The sequence below is a fragment of the Mixophyes fleayi genome, chromosome 7, assembly GCF_038048845.1.
Source record: "Mixophyes fleayi isolate aMixFle1 chromosome 7, aMixFle1.hap1, whole genome shotgun sequence".
NCBI classification, from domain to species: Eukaryota; Metazoa; Chordata; class Amphibia; order Anura; family Limnodynastidae; genus Mixophyes; species Mixophyes fleayi.
The window spans coordinates 145,338,019-145,363,382 of NC_134408.1; the positions used below are offsets into that span (position 1 = coordinate 145,338,019).

Sequence of the window (25,364 nt, forward strand, 5' to 3'; positions counted from 1 at the left end):
ACTCGCCGTCAATGCGGTGTGCCGTGGAGGAGCAAGATGGCCGCCTCTTGCCTTGAACGCTGCATGTCGCACTGATCTCGCTCAATGGTGACGGGTGTATCAAGATGGCCGCCGGCCTGTCCCCTGTAGAGGCTGATCCCGCCTCTCAGCCGCCAGTGCTCGGCGTTCATTGGCTGTCCGGCGGGCTGGAGCCGGAACTGTCGTCATGCGCCGCTCAGCTAAGTTGCGTGGTTGCTAGGAGAGGAGAGGCCGCCAAGCCCGGGAGCGGCGGGTGGAGGAGTCCGCCATAGAGACACGCTGGCCGGTGCGACGGGTGAGTGTCAGACAGGGAGTAGTCTCCAGTGGTATAACAATGGTGGGGTACCCCTGTGTCCCCCCAAATAACGAGGGGCATCAGATCTCCACTTGTACTCCTGCTGGGGATAGAGGCAGGGGGACCATAGACTGAGGAAGATGGGACTTATAGTGACAGAGTTGGTGACCATGGTACTGGCCATACTGTATCAGGGGGTGATGGAGTGTTATGTACTGTATATACAGTGTCCTGGCCCCATCATTACTCCTTATTGTAGACAGTTCCTGAGGATAGAGGCAGGGGGGGCCATAGGGCCCATCTATCTGTCTCCTGACAGAGAAGGATGGGGGTTGTAGTAATCCAGCTGGTGGGCCATGGTACTGGCCATACTGTATCAGGGGGTGATGGAGTCTTATATACTGTATATACTAGGTTCCCAAAGTGTGCGCCGCGGCTCTCAAGGGTGCCGCGGCCAGGGGCCCAAAAAAATTACCACTCCGTCGGCGCCTTGGACCGAGCATCCTCCTCCCTCCTTGCTTCTCGTTGAATGTCGGGCGTGAAGTCGTCACGTCCGACGTTCAGTGACGAGCGGCAGGAGAGAGGATGCTGGGTCCCAGGCACCGCCGAATTAGTAAGAAGAAAGAAGGTCAAGTATGGCAAGTAAAGAAATGGAGGGGAATAGTAATAGGAAACAGCAATGGAGGGGCAAAAGAATGAAGAAGGGGGTGAAGTGTGGATGCAGAAATGGCACAGAGAGTGTGGGTGCAGAGAGTGTGGGTGCAGAGGGGGCACAGAGAGCGTGGAGATGGAGGAGGGCACAGTGTGAGTTAACTGTAAATTATTCTTTGACAGAAATATAATTGAAAAAAAATATTCTTTTCCCTTGGGTTTATGTGTATTATTTTTGCATACAACTAAATAAGTATTTCTATCCTGACCTAAATACTTATTAAGTTTTTTGACCCACTCCGTATAAAACAGGACTGCTCTGTAATTATTTTGGAGGGGTGCCTTGAAAAAATTATGGAGACTCTTAAGGGTGCCGCGAACTAAAAATGTTTGGGAACCACTGCTGTATATACAGTGTCCTGGTGACATCATTACCCCCAATTGTGGACAGCTGTTAGGGATAGGTGCAGTGTCTGGACTTCTGTCTCTCGTCTGAGAAAGATGGGAGTTGTAGTAACACAGCTGGGTGCCGTGGTACTGGCTACGCTGTGTCAGTTGGTAATTGGGTCTTATACTGTATATACAGTACCCAGGCTTCATCATTATTCCCTATGGCAGACGTATGCTGGGCATAGATTGTGTTTGGATTCCAAGACATTTGACACATGGTGGGAAGATGGGGGGTTGTAGTGACACAGCTGGGGTGTCATGTTAGGTTCTGTGTCAGTAGGTAATGGGGTCTCATATACTGCTATATGTGGTCTCCTGGCCCAGTCATAACTCTATTGTAGACAGCTGCTGGGAATAGATCCAGTGTTTGGACTCCCAGACATTTGACACCTGGTAGATATGGGCTGTAGTGACATAGTTGGGGTGTCCTGATAGGTTCTGTCACTCCCCTCTTCTAACATTGTTGCAATACTTTTAGATTATTCAGACTACACTGGTATCTCCACTTCCCCTATCTCATCAGCATCAGATATTTATATCTGATGTTCTGCCTGTCTTCCCCATTTCTGTTTGTCCTTTAATTATTAGTTGTTAAAAGCAGTCTGTTGTAAGATTGCTCTTATTGTATGGAGTGATTTAATAAAAAAATAAATCTGTCCTTTTACCATTAGCATAGACAATCGCAGCCCTGTTATTATAAATGTATACTTCATCACATTATGATATGTCAGTGCTTGGAGAGGAGTGGAGAGGGATTCATTTTCCCATAGATATGTAGACTATCCTTGTGTTTTTGTATATCATTTACACCTGATTTCTGTCTACTTGGTACCAGCCTTATGATTTCTAAGTGATGCTTTTAGGTCTAATGTTGTTGTGACATACATATTTGTGACTCGGCTCATGTTGCCTTATACCCTAAATCTTGCTGAGGGTGCTGTCCATATTTAGGCCACTGTCCTGTACAGTGCACAGTTGGTGCTTCAGATCGGTCAAAACTGTCATGGGGAAACGTTGGTACAGATTATTTTAAGGGACGTCTCGGTTGTTGTTCTTCTGATGTTTTGCCCCATGAATAATTTAAGAGCCTTAATCCTGTTGCAGGGTTCAAGAGGCATGGATAGTTCAGACTGTGACCTCCACTTTTCTAGTTCACGGTTTAGAGGGGCGCGTGTAAATACATATTTAATAAACAATTAATTCATAGTTCTCCCATTACTTTCTCAAATCATTAGAAAGAAAATAGCTACAAGTTAATTTTAACTTAAAACTTTAAAGATGTTCAGACAGTCCATGGAATAGGTTGTGATGATTTATGAGCAGTTCGGTGACAGTGTCACCATTTCGGCCTCACAGCGCCTGGGGTCATGAGTTTCGATTTCGACCGGTCTGGGTGGAGTTTGTATGTTCTCTCCGTGTTGCATGAGTTTCCTCCAGATTCTTCCCACTGTTCAAAAACATATTGGACAGCTAATTGGCTTCTGACAAAATAGACTCTAGTGTGTGGTAGGGAAGTTCAGTAAGTGCCAATGAGTCAGGGTCTTACAGACTTAAGCTGGGTACACACTACACGGTTTTTGTCCAATAATCGACTCAATCAGCCGACATACAACCGCTCGTTCAAAAGTCGGGTCAGTGTGTGTAGTGACACGATGGTCGAAAGTCTGCCCAAATGGACGATTGTCGCCTCATTTGGTTGGTCGTACCGTTAATATTTTCGTTCCAATCTCGTTTCCGTTGAGTAGTGTGTATAAACTTCCGACCGAAATTACAGTCATTGCTCACGACAACATGGCTGTAAAAAGTCGCTAAAGGGACGTCCGCTCTTCCCTTTAACGTCCTAAACAAGGCTAGTGTGTATGCAGTCCATGGGCCGAGCGATCGGAACATCAATCGCATGTAAAATCGCTCGGCATAAAAAGTTGTTTGCAATTTCTGTAGAGTGTACCCAGCTTTAGATTGTAAGCTCATCTGTACTTATATGTGTGTGTATATATATATATATATATATATATGTGTGTATGTGTATATATATATATATATATATGTGTATATATATATATATATATATATATATATGTGTGTATGTGTGTATATATATATATATATATATATATATATATGTGTGTATGTGTATATATATATATATATATATATATATATATATATATATATATATATATATATATATATATAATTTTTATACAGTCTTCTTATTTGGGCTCACGAGTCTACTGTTAGACACGTCCTTTTGAAACGTGTAGGAATTTTCCCCCTGCTGGGACATTCGTGGCAATGAACAGCAATGGGTGGATTGGGGTGGTTTATAGAGGCCCTCCAGAAACTGAATAGACCTTTGTGATGACAGAACTGTGTTGCCTTGTTCAGTTGTTGAGGGGTTGTGCTTGGCTGGGTCACGTCGTGTGCAGTAACATGATACATGTGTGTGCGTGTTCCGCAAGCCTGATACCCAGTGTAAATATTACTAAGCATCTTATCGGTCCACTGTCCACGAGGTAACAGTTTCTTTACACAGTGAACCGAAAACAGAAGGATGTTTTAGTATTTAAATAGAGATCAAAAGGATTGCCTAGAAACCAATCAGAGAAAAATAACAGAACGATCTATAATGTCAACTTTGGATATTGTTGATATTAGCCGGCCCCTAATCGCTCCTTCGTGCAGTATTTATAAGATTTCATGTGTCTCTCCCTACGTACTGGATGTAGAACTAATACCTGTATGTTCTGCTAATCTCCCAGACAGAATATGTTCATTAAAAATCTGTGGAGAAAAATGTATTTTTAATGACTGCATTGTCTGTGGATTTAAGAAATGCATAATAAACTATTTAAATAATGAAAAACACTTCTAAAAAAAAAAAAAAATATTTAAAAATGGGAATGTGTTTTTTCACATATCTGTTTACCCAGTGTGACCAATCTTTAATGGTAGTGTTGACATTGGCCTACTAATATTGTGGTATGCAGAAAAGTGTTATCTGTATGATGTATATATTACACTTATTTTCCTAATCTAAAGAAATATTTTAATTTATTGGCTAATCGGGACACATAACGTGTCCTAAAAGTCCTGCACGTAGGTGTCCCTCCAATACAATTCTTCATCATCACCATTTATTTATATAGCGCCACTAATTCTGCAGCGCTGTACAGAGAACTCTCACATCAGTCCCTACCCCATTGGGGCTTACAGTCTAAACACCCTAACATACACACATACAGACTAGGGTCAATTTGTTAGCAGCCAATTAACCTACTAGTATGTTTTTGGAATGTGGGAGGAAACCGGAGCACCCGGAGGAAACCCACGCAAACACGGGGAAACATTAAAAACTCCTCACAGATAAGGTCATGTTCGGGAATTGAACTCATGACCCCATTGCTGTGAGGCAGAAGTGCTGACCACTTAGCCATCGTGCTGCCCAATTATTCTGTTTCTTGTGGAGGTGCTGTCGGGTATGAGATGTGGAAAGCCTGGATGCTTGCTCAGTCTCTATGCATCGTTTTATCCCTCCTAAAGCTGATTGTTGTCTGAATGGTTATTTGTAATTCGCTGCAGTATCAGGAAGCAGAAGAGGTTTGAAAGCCCACCCACACTGATGTGTAGGGACGGAGAAGGGAGGTGTAGGGAGCAGAAAGGACCTCCAAAGACCACCTTTTATGACCTGGCCCATGTTAAATCCATGGAACGCAACTGATAAAAGAAAAGCCCTTTATCATTTTTGGGTTGTGGCCCTTTAAAAACACCTTGCTGTTTTGACACCTTCTGTGTCATGATGACTTAATACAACACTGCCCTTTCAGTTCCCCTTATTCGTTTTATTGCTTGACACATCGCCCAGGTTCCTGCGTACATATCTCGGCTGTTTTCCCTGTGAAGCACATTCGTGCAGTAAGCGTTTCTGGAATAAAGCTGACGAGTTCAGCAGTGAAACCTAAAACCTTTAAATCTTTAATCCTAAAAGAATTCAGTTTTAACATACATAACCGTGCCACGGGGGCTGCCCAGGAGAACAAGCAGAGGGCACTGTTACTGGAATCTGCATGATGTCACGTTCTGAGAATAATGCTGTAGTCACCGCTGGCTGCCTGCCTGTGACCAGCATGTGAATAGATTGTGCTGAGTCAGAGCAACATACTGTTATTTACTGCAGTGCTTGCTGTTTGGTTGAGACAAAAAATGTCTATTTGTTTCAATTTAACAGGTCTGGTGTAAACGTAATATCAGCCGGTGTATGCAAGTTATTTATTCTGCATGTGCTATCTTTATTTAAAAATATCACACAGCCACCTTTGGTTCCAAAGAGGTAATGTATGTACCCGTAGAGGAAACTTGTGTGGTCTCAATATTCATACAAATGCAGTTTGTGAATTTACTAGAAAGTTTTTCCTGCCAAAATCAAGACTGAAGTTCCTTTACTTCTGCTAATGGACTGATGTGGTGTCTCTGCAAGTTGTATCTTGGAGCAGCATCCAAGTCTAGAACGCCTTGCAAAATAGGGATTATGGGGATCACTGATCCCTATGATAGTGATAACTGTTCACAGCGGGTCAAACGTAAAAGTTTATCTCTATGGTAATTCAGCATGTAGTACTCTTGGAGTGCTCAGACGTTGGCAGATGGGATCGGCCGTCATAGGGATTGATTGTAAGAAGGTATTTTAGCAGTCTTTTGACTCATAACTTTCTTAGAAATAACTATGCAGTTAAGTTACCTATAAGTATAGGAAAGGCTGACGCTGGATTCCTAAGCTCACGTCTATCAGGCATGCTAGAAATCCATCCAGCAGAAGATCTAAAGCGAGGAGTAGAGGAAAGCATTAATTAGTATTATGTTAAGCTTGCTCTGTAAGCTCTACCAATTACTAATTGCCAGTGCTCCTATTTCTGTGTTTACAGCCCTTCGCTGCCCTCGCAGATATCAAATGTGGTGTCTGTGAGAGGCTAGGACACTGCTAACAATTGCTGTGCTGGATTGTTCTCTCTCCTACCAATGGGATCTCTTATCCAGAAACCCGTTGTCTAGAGCGTTACAAAAACAAGATATTTCATTATCCTTTCATTCACAAACGTGGTCACTGCATGTTTTCTCCTGTAGTAGGAGGGACACTGTTTAAAAATTTGATAAGGTGGGGAATGTCAGCGTGCCGATAAAGATTGGTCATTTTTGAATGGAGTTTAATAGATTGTAGGCATGGCGGTCCAATTTATTATTTGGAAAACAGCATGTTCCAGACATTCAGGATAACATGTGTTTGCTCTGTTGGTTTGTTTGGGATTATTTTTTGTTTTAATATATTTTTGGGGGAAAGGTTATTGTCAGGAAAGGTTAGGAACCACAGATTTGTTAACTGTGCAGGCTTCTGCTACCTCATTGCCGTCTGCGTTATATTTTTGGATATGTCCAGACCTGGCAGTGACTCCAGTGATGTCACACTTCATCCCCAATGACCTCATACAGATATACCTTACAATTAGGCCAAGCCCCACGATATTGGTGAGGGGATTATCACAACGCTGATAGTCAGAGTTATGACAGGAGGGAGCCTGGGGAAGAGAAGGGAAACGGTGGCACAATGCTGAACGGTGAGCTCTGCAAAAATAATGTAGGGTTGGTTTCTTTAATAATAATGCCTTCTTTCTGTCTGCTTCAAGCGGAAGTGTCCGTCAGAGAACAAGAGCTGCGATGAGGCGTGAACTGGTTTTGGTGGACTAAGATCCGGTGACATGGCCACTGATGGCATCTGTCGGCACACGCGTGCATAATGCAGAGCTTAAATGTGAAAGTCATCAGAAGGTGCCTACATGTCTCGGCAGACCCAACGAGTACAAAAGTAATAGCCCTCCCTCGAAGATTGCGCCCATCTTGAAGCTGGAGAGGAAGAATGTTAATTTGGCCCATTATCGACGACCTGTTGACTTTATGGTCCCTCATGCCTACTGTTTTGTCTCTGAGCCCAGCAAGAAGACAACATCCCTAACAAAGTCTCCTCCATTGACCGAACCAAGGTCAATCAATGACAACCTTGAGAGATCTTGGACTTTCCATAGACCTTTGAATGATAGATTTTACAAAACAATTGGTGCTTCTTTGTTAGGTCCAAAAACAGAAGCTCAAAGGCCTTGCTCCACCTCTTACAGGTACCTACCAATCAGGCCTTCACTTAAACTCGCCAAAACTGATTGTGCCATGACCACCTCGTTGATAGATCAATTCCACCTTCACAGCGCGTCAGGGGAGCTTCCTGAAGTTAATATTAGAAGACCTACCAGTGGAGAGCAGAGATGGACAACAGATGGGCAGAAGTTAGTGGCAAAACTAACTTCTGATACTTCCAGGCCAGCCCTAATCACAAACACCTTCCTACGACCCAGCAGTGCTAAAGTGCCTTTGCATCTGAAGCTGGACACCAAGAAGATACAGAGCCCCCCTAATGCTGGAGCAAAGTCTGCTTCCTGGCCTTCTGGTGAGAAAGGAGACTTCGGCCAGACCAATGGGATGGCTCCAATAATAAGTCACAATGGTACTGGCACAGGGAATATTTCTTGCAAGGCATCTTCATCCAACATCTTTCAGGGAACAGCCAAAACGGAGGACTCCACATTGCAGACACTTAAACATGGCGTTGGTAGCGCCTCCTATAGAGGAGTCCAACTAACCGAGGCTATAAGACGAATAACTGGAAGCCAAGATGTTTTGCCTACTGGCTCTGAAACTTCTAAACCTGTCTGCCAAAAAGACGAGGTGTATACCAGCTGTGTTAAAAGTATACCACCCACTTCATATCCAGTCCACCAAAAAGACAACATACCTTGCAGCCTGGTATTGGATGGTCAATGCCTTAATGGTGACCTCTTTATTTCCAGCGCTCACTGTGCCAATATCTACACCAAACCAATCGGCACCAGTCTGATTGCCAATGGAGGGGACTCCTGTAATCTTGGTTCCTCTTGTCAATCTGTTCAGACACCGGATGTGAAAAGTAACCACCAACTCTCTGTTGGCGAGACGACTCAAAGAGTGAATATAACGGTCATGGCCTCGCAGATCTCAACTATTCATCTTAATAAGGCTTCTGATCCAGGCGTAAGCATCCAAGAGTAAGTTGCACTTATTATTCAAAGTTACGGTGAATAATAAAAATGTTTTAGTTGTTTTGTGGGCGTTTTGTTATAATTGTTGTTGTCTCAACATGTCGGTGATGATGGTTATTGGTGGCAGTAGAGGATTTATGTGTTACCGTTAAACATGCGGTGAGTGTTTAATGCTCAGACCTGTGTCAATATTACTTGCCCAACTGCCATGCTTTTTTCTTTTTTTTTTCTTTTTTCTCCACCATAGTCTGCCTGTGCCAAATCTTGTGCCAGACTGTGCCGAAGAGGAGCTTCTCGAAGGCTTGGATGATAGCCAGGAAGAAGAAGACGAGGATGAGGAAGGTTCGTATTTACTAATCCGTCAACCGTTTAGTCCCACAAATTACAATGGTCTGCAGAAGACGGGTGAGCCGCTTTCAAGGTGCTCAGTGCTGTTTAATCACAGGGAGGGTAATGCTTATCTGTCTTTATAATGCAGATGCTGATGACCTCTCGATCATCACAACACCATCCACTACCTTGTCAGACATATCCAGGTATGTGTATTATGTTGCTTACTTATCACTTTTATGTTGTTTTATTTAGCACTGTGACACTCATGTGACATAAATATTGGGATTCCTTAAATGCAACAGTCCTAATCCTCTTTGGTCCCAAATGCAGTAGCTAGATTATAGGGACTTGTCCTCACTAATTTTTCAAGGAACAACTGATAACTACTTAACACCGTTTTATTGCAGCCTGCAAGTATCGGGTGGACAGCATAGGGACAGTAAAATGCCTACACAACTAAAATCTAGGATGTTGTAAACACATTTGGAACGTAAGAAGAAAATAGACGATAGAATGTAAAGATATGCATGTAATAAGCCATCCCTGCAACAAGTTTCATTATAGCTTCTCTTTCTTTCTGTTAAGTCAGGTGACTAACTTAAAGGGTTTTATTTTTCCCTGTTCCGCAAACTGGGAGTGTTCGGAGAATACAAGGATATATTAAATTATATAAACACTTCATCAAAAAAATAAATAAATTGCTTAAATTTGCACGGTTGCAATAGATATCAAGTCACAATTGGCTTGATTCCACCTCTGTAATGTTATGGAAGTAACTGCTCTACTGTTGTCCATTATTTTGTAATTATAAATACCCCTCTCTTTAAGGATCTGCAGCATGGTGGAAACTTGTTATAAAAAAAAAAAAAAATGAACACTCAAATGATTGTTCCACCCTTTGCAGTTTCAACTTTCCAGCCTTGGCCTTGTGTTGCTGCCACTGATCCCGGATCCTTGTTGGGTCACTTCAATAATTCATGCAATATGTTATGGGGTGATTTTCAGGAGTGAGGACCGGCAATCTTGTCTGGATTGATGAGAAGACGAATGGTGCCGATTGCAGACAAAAATTGCTACCCGCTGCCCAAAAGTTTAAACTGTTTGAAGTTTCTTTCAACTGTACAATTATCTGAAGAGCAATACTCCAGTGGCTTAAAATAAAGAAAATATATGTCCTTGTTGTTCTCGACCATAATGTCATTGAAGGTGTGTGGTCGGACCTCACCGCTCCCCAACTAACCTGGTCCAGCTTCAGCACTTTTGCATGGAGGAACGGACAAATATTTCTCCTTATTGGTGTCCAACATTGATGGGGACTTCTCCAAAAAAGACGACTGGCTGTAATTGCTGTGGCTGAATATCACGAATTGCTCTCTCCCTATATTATACTCTATATTGAATATAAGTGTTGAATTATTCATAGAACAGATTAGAACATGATGACTTGTAACAATTAAAATGCAGATCTTTATTTCTAGGCACTGTGCTGTTAATATGGATCTGGTGCCCACAGATATGGATTTAGTTGTGAAACCAGCCCTCACCCAGAGTCTGTTCCCCAACACACCTCCGACAATATACTTTGGCACTCAGGATGAAAAGGGTAAGGACGGAGCCTGTTTTTGTTTTATAAAAGTAGCGTTTAGGCACAGTGACCGTTCCCTGACCTGTGATATGTGTATGGAACGAATCTAACGAATAAGGTCAGTGGAGAAACTAAAGGGCCCTGGTCCAGTATCTATCCCAGATGGCTACTGGAGCTTACTGAAGCAACCATAGTGCAGGTTCTTCACCGTGGCCTGTTGAAGTTAAGCCTCCATAGCAGTTCCATGACCTCTGTTAGAATGTATGTGACTGGGGACTTTAGAGAACATATTGAGATAATATTGATATCGCATTATATGGAATGCTCATTATATCATATATACATATCTCGAGGTTTGCGGGCAGTTGTGTAAGAAATTATACTCTACCCCTCCTGACATTCCTTCTGGTCTCCACCACTTTTTCTTGACCTGTTTTTAGTTGAGCCGCTGCCGTGGGCACAAAGAAAGCTGATGAAATGGAAAATGAGCACTGTGACCCCAATTATAGTGAAACAAACTGTTGCAAGGTCCAACTTCCGCGTCACCAAAAGTGAGTAACATAACAGAACATTTGTTTGTGTTTATTTAAACGGCAGTTTATTCTCCAAACATGGGTGTGTATATATAGATATACAATTATAACTAGTATACGGATAATATTTCTTTTTCGCTAATCAACACAAAGTTGCAAAATTGTTGCAAGTTTAATTGTGTATTAAAATATTGTATTAATGAATTTTAGTGGTTGAATTATTGGTTGTGAATAAGGTCTCAAGTCAGCATCCAATCAATATTCTTTTTGGATATTCGTTTTATTCTATTATGCTTTTGACTGTTCACGTATTTAATTATTAACCTCTGTGATTTGTAGACCACGTTCTGGAGTTTTAGTTGGCGGCAGTTTGTTTTTTCTGAGTATTTTTTGTTTTTATTCTCCTTATCTTTTGCCATTTAATTGCTTTTCTTGCAGGAAATCATGATTGGTTGGGTTGTTGGGGTCATCACATGAAGTCCACAGCCTTCAAAAATATCCGAGCCTACCAGAAGGTAATCTGTCGTCTTTCGTCCTGCGAGATTTACAGAATAGATCTACGTTGGTGTTAGAATTATTTTTGCCTGTTTCTGATGCAACTTTTTTTTTCCTGTTCCCTTCCGTCCAGCTGAACCATTTCCCAGGAAGCTTTCAGATTGGCCGGAAAGATCGGCTGTGGCGGAACCTGTCCAAGATGCAGGCGCGCTTCGGAAGGAAAGAGTTTAATTTCTTCCCCCAGTCTTTTGTTCTTTCACAAGACATTAAGCTGCTGAAGAAAGCCTGGGAGGAGGGTGGAACGCGGCAGAAGTGGATAGTCAAGCCGGTACGCTGTGACTTTCTGAATGAATTGTCCTTTTAAAGCTGTGATTGGCTCCTTGGGGACACATGGGCGGACCTCTAACCTGTTAAAGGGCCACACATTACCTTTCAATCTATGTAATAAGTGAAAACAATACATTTAATTGAAGAAAGACACCTACCTGTAATAACATAGCAGCAGGCATGTTAAACAAGTGTTACAAGCTATAACAAACAAATAAAGCAGGGGGCAACTGGGGGCCCTAGGTAAAAGCTTGGAGGGTCATGTGTGGTCCTAATGACTGCCTGTTGTCCATCACTGATTAAAGATGTCTTGTTTAGTAAACCATTCTGTGCAGAGGCGCTACAATAGAAGTAGCGCTGATTATTTCCACCTCTGGCTCACTCACTTTGCCTTGTGTCTTTAGCCAGCATCGGCCAGAGGAATGGGGATCCAAGTTATACACAAATGGAGCCAGCTTCCAAAGAAGAGGCCGCTGCTGGTACAGAGGTAACGGTTACACGTCCGGACTTATAATTATGGGTCGTCTGCCAGAAATATTTTTATTGAATGTACAGTTCTATAAGAAACACAGCGACTGTTTCTAACATAATGAATGATAAGAAAATAAACTGTTTAGTATATCACATGTTGGCTCAGCTTCTTGTTAGGAAGGTGCTGTTTGCGGGTACGGTGCAGGATTTGGTTCAGAGTTTATATATTTTATTTTTACCATTCCGGTATATTGGTGATGTAAAGGTTTGTGTTGGTAAATAGAGTGCAAACCAGCTGACCAAGGCAACGTAAATAAGTCACGCTGGTGCCCATATAACGGACTATGTAGATTATTGTCCTGAACAAGTGGCCTCTGCGCAGTACCGGGGAGAGTAATTCTATGCTGGGTCGTCTCTTCCTCCAGATACCTGCACAAACCCTACCTCATCAGCGGGAGCAAGTTTGACTTGCGGATTTATGTTTACGTGACGTCGTATGACCCCCTGAGAGTTTACCTGTTTACTGATGGACTGGTGCGATTCGCTAGCTGCAAGTATGTTCCTTTCCTGTTTGTTCAGTTTTCTTTATTTGTTCCAGGGAATTCCCTTTTGAAATGCACCATTACCCTCAAAACCAGTAGTTTGTGTACTTTATATAGTAAGCTCATTTTGATTAATTTTGAAGTGGTACCCTTGATTTTAAAATCCCTTTTTTTATTATTATTATTGATTTTTTTTTTTTTGATTTTTTTTTTTTGGGTGGGGGGCATGGCTATTCTCCCTCAGTAGTGGGGGGGGGGCTGAAAGGGTCATGGTTACCCCTAAGAGGCAGGTCACTGCCCCTGCTCCTTCCTGTGTTCTTTTTCCTGTGAATAGACTCGAGCTGTCTAACTTCTGGCTGCTCCCTGAGCACAAGACATTCATGGGATGGTTCTTAAAGGTTTCTTCTCTGGAATCCTGCTGTTTGTGGGAGAGAGTCTCAGAACTTACGGTCAGTGAGGACCTCTGCTGGTCGGCTTCCTTAATGCGCTCACAGCGTTGGGAGGATCAGCGTACTTCATTCGCGATCCGTCTTGTTTTCTAGCCGTTCGTCTGATCCCAGCTCAGCGAGCACTAAAATCTGAGCCCACTGTTATATATTACCAGACCCTGCTGTATTGATCGTACCGAGGGAAATTCTTCATACAAGGAGGGTGTGTACGTTGCTCTGCATGTATCTCCCATATGTTTCCCTAATGTCATCTCCTGTTTTCCAGGTATTCATTGTCCATGAAGAGTCTGAGCAACAAGTTTATGCACTTGACAAACTACAGTGTGAATAAAAAGAATGTGGATTACAAGGACAACACGGACGAGACCGCTTGTCAGGGGCACAAATGGTACAAAGAGATAATCTTGTAATAAAGATGTGTGTGTGTGTGTGTGTGTGTGTGTATGTGTGTGTGTATACAAATACATCCCTGACAAATATATTGGATTAATTGTAACTTTAATGATTTTATCTAATTTCTATGACTCTTCCATGATTAACACACGTGATCCCACTCTGACATAGCTGTACAGTATGTTTGGTTTTTATTCTGTTTCCAGGACTCATCAGTCCTGATTCAGAGCTTTACAACAGACTTCATCATATGTGATTATTTGATGGGTTTTATAATGACTAAAATGCATGGCGCTGTATGTAAATGAGGGGGAAGAACCATAGCATGACATTACACAGACCCGCTCACCCAGCTCTTTCTGTGCAGGGCACTAAAGGCATTGTGGACCTACCTCAACCAGCAGGGTTTCAGCAGCGATAAAATCTGGGAGAAGATCAAAGAGATGGTGATAAAGACAATTATTGCGTAAGTCTAAACAACTGCCATCTGCACACTAGTCCCGCCTATGTAGTAACTGTGGGCCGCCCTCACATCTAGTCCCGCCTATGTAGTAACTGTGGGCCGCCCTCACATCTAGTTCCGCCTATGTAGTAACTGTGGGCCGCCCTCACATCTAGTTCCGCCTATGTAGTAACTGTGGGCCGCCCTCACATCTAGTCCCGCCTATGTAGTAACTGTGGGCCGCCCTCCCTCTCGTCCCGCCTTTGCACTTCCTCCTGGGGGGGGGGGGGTTAAATCTAGGACTGAGGAAAGGCATAAGGGACAGAATTGGGAGGATGGGACCACAAGGACTTAATCTTTATCCATTTATTCTGTTTCTGACCTCTATGGACGATCCTGATAAATTACTGTCTGCCGTTTCCCCCCAGCTCGGAGCCCTATGTGAACAGCCTAATGAAGATGTATGTGCAGAACCCATACAGCTGCCACGAGCTCTTCGGCTTCGATATTATGCTGGATGAGAACCTGAAACCGTGGGTTCTAGAAGTGAATATCTCTCCCAGGTAATCAGAGTGTGTGTATGTGTGTTACACTACTGTCCTTACACATTGAGGCTCGTTTTGGTTGCTATGGGTTACAGCAATCTGCACATGGCAACATGTTATGAAGAAAATGACAAAAGTGTTGGAGACTGGCTGGTTGGTTTCAGTGTATGGAGGTAAAGAAACCTCCTTATTAAGACTTTCAATTGCTGGTTAAACTCTAGGTAGTATTGGTTACTGGTGTAATCCCTCCGATTATAAACTATACATTACAATGTTTTTATTAGGAGTTAAAATAGTTGTCACCATTTCCACTGTTAGAAGAAATAATGATTCCTGTGCCGACTTGTATATTTGGAATATTCGCAGTGAAAATACACCCTCAATTGTGTATAAATAAAGGGTCAGAATTCCTAATGTTAATGATACAAACTGATTTGGGAAATCCTGTACATAAAGATCAATGTAGTAGGAATATCCCACAGTGCACGTTATCTTATTGGTTTGTGCCGTCCACGTGTCTCCCTGGACAGTCACATTCCTGTTTATAAATGCAATGAAAAAAATTTAATCCAGCAGAGCAGATGGAGGTTACAAATCTTTGGAGGCCTCTGTCCAGCCCTCGGGATACCAGTCGGACAGCCCCAGAGCTCATGTTATATAATAGATCACTTAAAAAGAAAAGATAAAGAAAAATAATTGTGCTCCGTTTCCCTGGTAGCCACAAGGGAGCTTCTGGTGCTGTAGATGTTCCCCGTTCTGGTCCTTCAAAGAGATGGGCTTGGTGGCTGCTTGTGACTGTTCGCAGTGGGTCATCCGGCCTTCAGGGGCAAGTACATGTTTTATCTGGAGCACAGGTGTATTGTCCAGAAATGTGGACAACATGAAGCCGTCCTAAGAGTGACACAACGTGGAAGAAGTCACTGCCACATCTGTGAGTGCCACATCTGTGAGTGCACCAATGCCCAAATTATGCCCCCTCTTGCCAACACTTGCAGATGGATTCACTAAACGGCAATCACCATCAACTCACTGCTAGGGTGTCGCCCAATCATAGATTCCCTCACCCCATTAAAATGCCTCCATTTGGACGGGGGTTTGATGTTTTCCCACCCCGGGGTGACTTTAATAAATTATGCTATGTGGGCTAAGATTAATCTAAATGGTTACTAATACATTGGTTTAAGCTGTAACCTGTATCTGCCATAATGCTAGTATAATACATAGTACTGGAAGGTTGTCTGGTAGCAGAGTTAAAGGACCTCTCGAACGGTATCCATGCTGTTAATATAGAGCAGAAGCCGTATAGTCCAGGGTGTTGGTGTAGACATTGCTGTCACTTCTCTAGCACGCACTGGTTCCTCCGTCTGGCACCCGGGAGGTCTTATTACGTTGTACTGCTTGTCCATGATATCTGTCTGTCCGTACCGCTGAGATAATAAAAATATCCACCACGCTTCAACCCGAGACCAGCTCCCATTTGTCCTCTCTAGGTCAGCAATCCTAGTAATGTCGTATAGGATTAACATTAAAGCAAAACTGTCACTAAGCTAATATACAAATGTCAGTGTATACAAAATATGACATGGAATCTTATTCCTAGGACATAGATCTGTTCCTTTCCTTCTCCATTTCATCCCACCTTGGGAGATGACAACGCTACCATCTTATTGTCCTCCCACTCTACGACCTGTCCACTCAACCCGATCACCCCACAAATCCGTAGATTGCGGTCTCCTGCGCTTTTCACAGCTACAAGTAACATCTGGATTCTGTTCCTCCCCAATGGTATTTTTCCATTTTTTTTTTTCGAGCATGTGGTTATATTACTCCTATTGTGAAAGAAATCTGATCCAACCTCTTCTAGGTCACCGCTGCATCTCAACTCTCATGCTTCACCAATAGTCTTGAGGCTTTCTTATGTGGTGTCTCCTACAACCCCCTGGACCTCCTTTAGTCAGACGCTCAGAAACTGCAGAGACAAAGTGGTCAACGATTTGATCACTGCTAAATCTAAAAGCCACTACTTCTAATTGTCCGTGACCTATCTGATTTATTTGACTCCGATGCCCACTCGCTTGTCTTAAATGTTCCGACTCCCCTAGGTCTCCCCTAGGTCTTCACTGTCCTGTGCTGGTTCCCATCCTACCTATAACACGTGCTCCTCATTCCTCTGAACCCACTTCCTCTCATTGAAATACCGCAAGGCTCATTCCTCTGCTCATCTCTATAGAGACTTCTACTCTTTGAAATCCAATAAGCTCCTAGGAGGACACACAGACATATCTGTCCTTTTGTGGCTCTTCTTCAATCTATGTTGGTCCATTGTCTTTCTGCCATTTCATCATGGATGTCCGCTCACCCCCTCAAACTCAATCTTTCAAGAACATCGTGCTTCAGTCTTTCCACCAAGCAACGGAAGTTACTTATTGGGCATCTTTACTTCTGTTACTACAACAATAAACCCTGAGGCTTCTTAACATCCCTAAAATATTATCCCTGATTCCCACCCCTCTTCACGGTTCACACACAACTTACATTTTTTTCTTTCTATATTCACCCCACTGACCCCCAGACCAACATCGTGCTTAGTGGGGATGTATAATCCAGTCACTGTGTAAATGGAGAATATATCCCCACTAAGCACTTTGTGCCCTTGCAGTCTGACTAGACCAATAATGCAATCAATATGTCATTTAATTTGTCCTATATAATTGTCATATATCACTGCATAGTATTGGAGGCAAAAAAAAATTGCACTGTGTTAAAAAGAAAATGTTTCTAAATATAATCTGACCGTAAGGTCTGTTTTTGCCCCTACTTATTAGTTGCAGAACAAATCTGCTGGTCTACAGTCCTTTATAAACACAGTGGTGATCTACAGTGATGTTTTATAATTTGCTGCACAAATGAACATCCACAATAAATGGTTCTCGCTCACAGTCTTCATTCCAACTCTCCACTGGACGTCAACATCAAAGGTCAGATGATCAGAGACCTCCTGAATCTGGCCGGCCTCCTCCTCCCCAGTAAAGAAGATGTGATCTCCAGCAACTCCGCTACCAGGTGGGTGTAGGTTGGTGGCTATCCAAAAACCGCAAACAAAATCTCCTTACTTTATACTTTTGCCTGGCAGTGACGGGGCAGATCTAGACTTTATGTTTTGGGGGGGGGGGGGGGGGGGGGGGGGGATTTTGCATAATCACGCCCCTCCTTTGCTCTGATTGGCTGGCCTGCGTTAACCCCGCCTTCCGCCCGCGATTGGCCCCGCCCCTCCCGTTTTAATCGGCGGCTGGGACCTAGCTCTTTGCTGCTAGGGGGGGGGGGCGAATGCCCCGATCGCGCCCCCCCCCCCCCCCCCCCCCCCTGGATCCGCCACTGGCAGTGACGAGTGTGAAATGAATTGCCTATTTTTGTAGTAGGCGACCATGTTGGTTTACAGCTCGGTTTGCATAAGATGATGATTGATCTGGCCTTTTATATTACTTAGCGACCTATTATTAAAAGTAGCCAAAGATCATTGCTCAGTCATAGTCTGTCCAATCATTAAATCAACGTTTTCCAGCATGGCCTGAAATAGGTTTCTACTGAACATTGCAAAGTCCTCTTGACTCTATCCCATATCAAGATATATTGATTTACCATCCTAGCTGCTTTCCTCTGGATTCCGTCCTGTATAAATGATATTCTCCAGAGCAGATCGTAGTGCTCCAGATTGTAATTGCTTCTCCACTAATGTCTCCTCTTATGGTATACAATCCTGCTGAGTCTGTAACACTCACATACTCTGGTACACGAATGTAACCGTATGTGTTACAATGATTATGAGTTCAAATGTCACAAATATTCTGAATTTATTGTGACTCCCCCTAGTGGACAGAAAAAAACTAATTAAAAAAAAAAAGTATTGAACAACACAAACTTTGTTATTCACATAAGTAAACCAAACCTCAAGATGTGTGTGAATTGGTGTAATTATAACGTTGTTAACTACATATAGAATATCGGACACTATATAAAGTTGCAGCTAATAAAGATGTCTACATGAGTAGTATAAGCTGGAGTGGCTAAGCCCCCCGGCTCTTGTGATTACACGGATTAAGGATCGCTGCAGTCACCTGGATCATATGTTACAAGTATGTGTTGGGGTTAAAGGGCTGAGTGGAATCACCGCACAGCTATGCTGACTACGGGGAAGAGGTGTCGAAGAGAAATTGAATCTTATTATTTTTGTTTTTTCATGCCAAGTGTGTCCAGCGTTGGGAAGGATCGCGGGCGCTCGGCGGAGATGCTGAATGAAGAGAAGATGAAGCGGGCACATTATCTCAGCCAGAAGATACCAGATAAGGTACATGGTGGTAACTATTATTATCAGTGGCCTCATAGTGACTGCTAGGTGGGAGATTTCATATCCTCTTTCTACAGCCGTCACAATCGGGGTTCATGACCTACAGGTCGCAGCTACAAAAAACTGGTCTCCATGTTATTTATAATGACCTGATCCATTATAAATCCACAATTAGTGAGGTTTTTCTCCTATACGATTGTTTTCCCGCTGAGCCCTGGAAATCGCTCCCCTGGGTGACCTGACAATCTGATAATTCACTGTTTCCGTCACTATTAACCTCTTTGCTGCTGAGGCCAAATTTGTGTTTTTTATACAGTTCAGGTGACTGTTAAAATGAGATTCTCTGGTCTTCAGATTTTTTGCTACTAAGACAGAAGTGGGAGGGTGCCGGCTCACATGACTGATGCATTAGGACGCAACCAAAACGGCAACTTTGACCATGATGTCAAGCTTCTTATGAAAGGATGTCTTATATATCTGCTTTAATTTATTCGTTAGAAGCTAAGGCTAGTTTGCTCTATGTTCATTTATAATGTTGTAGATATTGTTGTTTGGTCTCGTGCTTTTAATTTAATGTACTCATGATGGAAGTGTAAACATGTAGCATTAATGTTCTAACTTTCTGTAACAATGTTGGCTATTTGCTGGCAGTGTTCAGCTGCCTGTAGAGATATTGGGATTTGTCCTTATCCTACAGTCATGTTTCCTCTAGTGCATGGGATACACAGATAGTTCAGAAATGTATTGAAGCCGTCACAGGGATATATTTACTAAACTGCTGGTTTGAAAAAGTGGGGGCGTTGCCTATAGCAACCAATCAGATTCTAGTTATCATTTATTTAGTACATTCTACAAAATGACTGCTAGAATCTGATTGGTTGCTATAGGCAACATCTCCACTTTTTCAAACCCACAGTTTAGTAAATATATCCCAGAGTGTTGGTTGTACAAAACCCCCTAACATTCCCTGCTAAGCAACTTTATACCAGAACACTTTCTTATTGGTTTTAGTAAATTGACCTCTAAAATCTTTGTGTTACTACAATACTTTGTATACTACCCTTTTTTTTTTTTTTTTTTTTTTTTTTTTTTTTTTTTTTTTATAACACCAAGGATACATTTTATTTACCGGAGACTAATCAGTTGCTGTCTGTGCCCGGATGGGAAGGTTTATGATGCAAATCTCTATCCACGGTACAATGTTTGATACCCTAGTGATCGCTATGTCTTGCAGGAACTATACGCCACAGTGCTGGATCAGCTGACTCCAGAGGACGTGCGCGTCCTAGTGGAGACTGAAGATGAGCTCTCGCGCTGTGGACAGTTTGAACGGGTCTTCCCATCCCCCATCTCCTCCCGATATTTGCGCTTCTTTGAACAGCCGCGTTATTTCAACATCCTCACCAACCAGTGGGAGCAGAAGTATTTTGACAACAGAGAGCGGGGTTAGTGGTTGTCATTTGGATAACGCAGGGGCGACTATATTGCTTGGTAGATGTACAATATTGTTTGGCTGGATAATGCACGATTGGTAGAAATTATGCCAAACTATGAAATGTTTTTTAATTTTTTTATTATTATAATGAAGGTGTAGTATTGTATTGTAACTTTTTGGGCATTCTCAAATAAACCTTATAGTCTAGTGCCATACAGGCACTTTGTACACTCCCCTTTATTTTAGCCTAGGGAATGCGAGGTTTATTAATGCTTTATATGTTCGTTAGGACGGGATTTACTGAAAAATTTATGCTTGATGAATCTTCACACTGGCTCCGTTCCCCGCTCCCCGGGGGTAAGTACTCCTCACGCTTCATTTTATTTTATCTAATTTTTTTTGTTAATAATTCCCCCCCCCCCCCCCTCCACCTCTTATAAACAATATTCTTATTTAGCACTAATTGCAAAGACCACAGCTAGGGGGCAGCACTGGGAGAAGCCGCCACAGTTTGTGTAGTTGGGAAAGGATAGTAAACTGCTACCGCTAAAACCTTTCAGACTTGCTGCATATTCTCACTGCAGCCTGTCCGGGTTCCAGGTCCGCGGTCTGGAAGTGACCGGACTCCTCAACCCTTAGTTTTATTATTGACCTATAGTTCCTATGCAAAAGTGTCAGAATCTGGAACACAGACACCTACTCTGAAATTGGAGGAATCTGAGGTCTCTCATAGTTGTAATTTTGTTTTTCTGATCCCACTTGGTGACCCCCGTGATGCTGCCTCTTTATGGAGAGAAATTAGTGTAAATTGGTGTCTGATCGCAGTTTGAAAGAGTTTCATTCCAAGTTACTCCTTGCCTCTAATATCCTAAGATTAATATACTCTTGTTTTTAGTTCTTAATTAATTTTTTAATAGCTATGTTAGTGACCTTGAGCCTGAAGTATAGTCTATGGATTCTAGATCTAAGAAGTACACTTGGGAATAAGGAGAAGATCCAAATGCTGGTATAACGGCATCTAGTGACATTGTTTATAGAGACTAAATACTTTTTCATAGATTCTTTTAACCATCATCTGAAATGTTTGGGAGTCAGTGACGGCTGCGTTATATACAGCACTGTTAGAGAGACTCTTCTACAGGAGATTGGGGGATAAACTGTTCTCCAGTTTTACTTGTAGTTATAATCTTACTGCACCGTAAAATTGTCTGGTTCCTCATACAGTGGTCACCGCAGAAATCTCCCGGTCAGAGTGAGACGCATCTTAACGGCTTCATCGTGGCGGATGTTAGTACGCCCAGGTCAGTGTCTTCCAGTCACCTGAATGTATAGTGGGAACAATTCACGTCTAGTATTCAAGCCTCCAATATTTAACTTCTTAGTGTAGACTTATGTCCAGTAAAAAGTGAGTCCATCATCTACACACAGTGGAGACAACTATTGTGGGGGCTGAACCAGTAGTCATGAGACTGATCATGTGAACAGGAAACTAGTGACCATGTGATTGAATTAACTGACTAAGTTTTTAGCTGTTTTTTTTTTTTCTTCTTTTAAATCTTTCTATCCTTATGACAGCATAGTGGTCGGGGCCATCCTTGTGCTGAAGATTTCCATTATATATTTATGTGTGTGTGTATATATATATATATATATATATATATATATATATATATATATATATATATATATATATATATATTTAATCATTGATGTCATCCCTTCCCCATTGGAGCTTACAATCTAAATGTCCTAACACACATCCAATTTCTTCAGAAACCAATTAACCTACCAATATGTTTTTGGACTGTGGTATTAACAGAACATTAAACATTATTGAAACAAATGTCAAGCAGTGGGAATCTCGTTTTGTGGTCTCCCTGGAGGTAGAGTGTCCGATAGAGTGCAGACGATTGATTCATCAGCACTCTCATTTTGGAATCAAGCTATAAGCTGCTATTAAGATGTAACCATTTTGTGTAGTCTCTCTCCTACTGTTTGATCTCTGAGCAAGCTTGGCCACATCCCGGATGTCAATGTTTAGTTTTAGTATTAGAACTCATATTTATTGCACAAAGAATTTAAAACCAATTTAAATTAATTAGGTCTCTATTGGAGGCTTACTAAACAGGGGTTTTCTAAGATTTTAGAAACCATAATTTGTGCCAAGAATCTAGCAGCCGAACTGGACATCTCTCTAGTTGGTGGATCTTCCCTATTAATTGGTTCCTTGTCAAAAAAAAAATTATGATTAATAAAAATATATCCAGTGTGTGTTGCTCTTGGTCTACTTTTTTATCTGTTAATTATCTTCGAGAAATGCTTTGATGTGAATGGAGTGCTCACTTAAAGATGTTGTTGCTTAATTGTATTTAAGTATTTTACTAAGAAGAAATACATTGTCACTTTGTTTTCCAAGTATGTTCTAGACATATTTAAGTTGAAATAATTCCTTTGGATGCTGGAACAACACCCGATACTCTATCTAGGACTTGGCCTTAAAATTTTTATTGAATACTCAGAAACACACTGTTGTTGCCATTTGGTAGAGCAGTTGTGAATATCTGTTTTAAGTTAGCAACATCGATAACTATGGAAACAAACTGTTGTTGCTTAGAAAAGTTATGTATTCACAACTTATCTGTAAAATGGGAGCAAATAGTGTGCTACTGAAATATCAACAGGTGATTTCAGGTATCTGTAATTGTAGTACCCAGCATAATGATCTTAATTTTTTTTTTTTAGTGTATTTCATTTTATGCAGTAATTTAGACTACTCTCTCTTACATTTTTCTGGAATTTGTTTTTAATTCTGCAGTAAATTGCTCTCCTCCTCGGAGGAAAGGCTGAAATCTTTCAAGACCTCGTCCCTTCATCATAGTTCTGGGGTCCACCAGCACCAAGACCTAGGTGTGAGACCCTCCTTAGCCCAAACACTGTCTAATGTGCCAGAATCTGCCTTGGTCATGTCATGAGCATCGCTTCCTTCATTTAAACAACTTCCACCCTATGAAACAATCTACCTCAATGGATGAGATTTAGATCTGGACGCTAACCAATACATCTGTGACGTGGGTGCGGACAGGGATATACCGTAAAGCTGTGCTTCTGGTACAAGATGCAATACTACAAGGAACAATGTAGACGCCTCCTTAATATGGATATATTTTTATAAAGTGTTGTTTTTTTGTGGTTAGAAGACAATAAGTGCCTGGGGTTGAACTCCTTTAGGAAGTATCATAATAACTCTTCCGCAGTAGTCGGGCCGAGCAGAACTTGTCTGGCTCCTCAGCGTGGGGTTTAGGAGTGTTCTGTGTTCAGTCCTTGTATATTCAGTGTTCTGCGGAGTCTTTAATCTTATGCACAATGAGTCCCCGGCCTTACTGTTGGCCGTATTGCAGGAATACTTCTGTTGTCTGTTCTGCTCTTACAGGGGAAGTTTGTTTTTGTTTTTTTTGCCAAAATAATATATTAATAAAAATTGCATAAGTGTTACGTATTAGTCTGCTTTTCCTGTGCAGCCTTGAGTCCAGATGACGCTTTGGCTGTAAGTGATAACACTAATACCCCTCTTCAGAGTCCTATTACAGCTGCTGGAGAACCACTGGACCAGCACACACCACTAGAAAGTCTTTTAATGTTCAGTCATCACCTGCCCACTCCTACAGCTCCCACATCGACTATGCAGCCTGTTGCTGCTTCCTAGGGATTTGTGGCACAATGGTGACCACTGTGAGAAATATTCGTGAAAATGCAGCCTGTCTTTTCTCATCGGCGCCTTCTTTTGGAGCTGTCATTGGTGCCTAGTGGAATTACAGGCAGTGTTTTCATGAAAACTGGCAAAACAGTTTGGGTATTTTAAAAACTCTTTATTTTCAAGCACTATCATGGGTCCATTACAACATGATACAAATGCATAAACGACAGATATACAGCTTGCAGGGCGTAGGATGAGTATGTGGTATCCTGCGGAGAAGGCTACAGTAGCTATATGAACAACCTGCAGTATCTCAAGCCGGTGCAAACTAATTCTTTTTACCTCCGTGAGATATTGAGAGAAGTGGTTTAAAATCTCTGTCTCTCGTAATATGCATGTGTCCAAGAGATGTTATATTACTGGTGGTTAAGGGATCGTCCAAGTCTACTCTTTGGTTGTCGAAACATTTGATTTGGACATAGCAATTGTAACACACTTTGCATTGTATATAGCGTCAGCTTACAGTATGATTTTGGTTCTTTGAGTTGAATGAACTTCACAATTTTAACTTTCAAAGGGGGGAAACAAGAGATACAACTGTGTGATCAATGTATGCAGCATGTGCAAAACTTAACCATTACATAGAAACAGTAAAATGAGTCACAATCATATTTTATTACATTTTTATTTATTGAAGCATATTCAGTACAAGTGTTCAGTTCTCTTTACATTGTTACAAGGGTCCATTTATAACAATGTAATCTACAGGTAACTGTTTCAAACATAAACCCAGAAGGTTGAAGAGCGCTGTTACCTTTAAGGATTTCAGTACACCGTGAGGATACTGTGCATCATTTTATCCAGGAGGTAGTCGAGGTGTTTAGTTTCTATTCAAAATATTAAGCTCAGTAATTGGTATTTTAGATAAATCATATTACACCAATTTTTGACACTTGGCATTTTTAACATTGCTAGGTTGATGAAATTGCAGACTAGATGCTATAAATATAACGTGACTCACAAAAGGGCTCATTTTTCAATTCTGAGTCTTGGGCTACACCAGCCGGAGGTTTTATTGTGCAGTTTCCACTATACTATGATAATGTTTATAATCTAGATACGAATGATCTCCCTGGTACTATGTAACTGGTCTAACTGTCACTTCATACATGGCTATTGGGGGTCCCTGTATGCAGGACCATATGCACAGTATTAGGGGGACCAGTGATGACTGTACAACCTT

The 25,364-nt window shown here is 41.9% G+C and overlaps 1 protein-coding gene across 2 annotated transcripts; it reads left to right on the plus strand.

Annotated features, from left to right (window-relative positions):
- The first annotated feature begins 203 nt into the window (after positions 1 to 203).
- On the plus strand, positions 204 to 23,919 carry TTLL4 (tubulin tyrosine ligase like 4). Of its 2 annotated transcripts, XM_075181025.1 has the most exons (19): positions 204 to 313; positions 7,093 to 8,538; positions 8,780 to 8,874; positions 9,011 to 9,068; positions 10,344 to 10,468; positions 10,891 to 11,001; positions 11,422 to 11,498; positions 11,612 to 11,806; positions 12,210 to 12,292; positions 12,702 to 12,830; positions 13,533 to 13,655; positions 14,028 to 14,126; positions 14,531 to 14,665; positions 17,588 to 17,710; positions 18,893 to 18,992; positions 20,227 to 20,437; positions 20,717 to 20,784; positions 21,652 to 21,728; positions 23,243 to 23,919. In XM_075181025.1, exons 2-19 carry the CDS (start codon positions 7,175 to 7,177, stop codon positions 23,397 to 23,399), a joined length of 3,330 nt encoding a protein of 1,109 aa, XP_075037126.1. In that variant the 5' UTR covers positions 204 to 313; positions 7,093 to 7,174; the 3' UTR covers positions 23,400 to 23,919. The 2 variants fall into 2 exon arrangements, with proteins under 2 accessions (XP_075037126.1, XP_075037127.1); XM_075181026.1 differs by lacking the exon at positions 17,588 to 17,710.
- Positions 23,920 to 25,364: the final 1,445 nt, after the last annotated feature.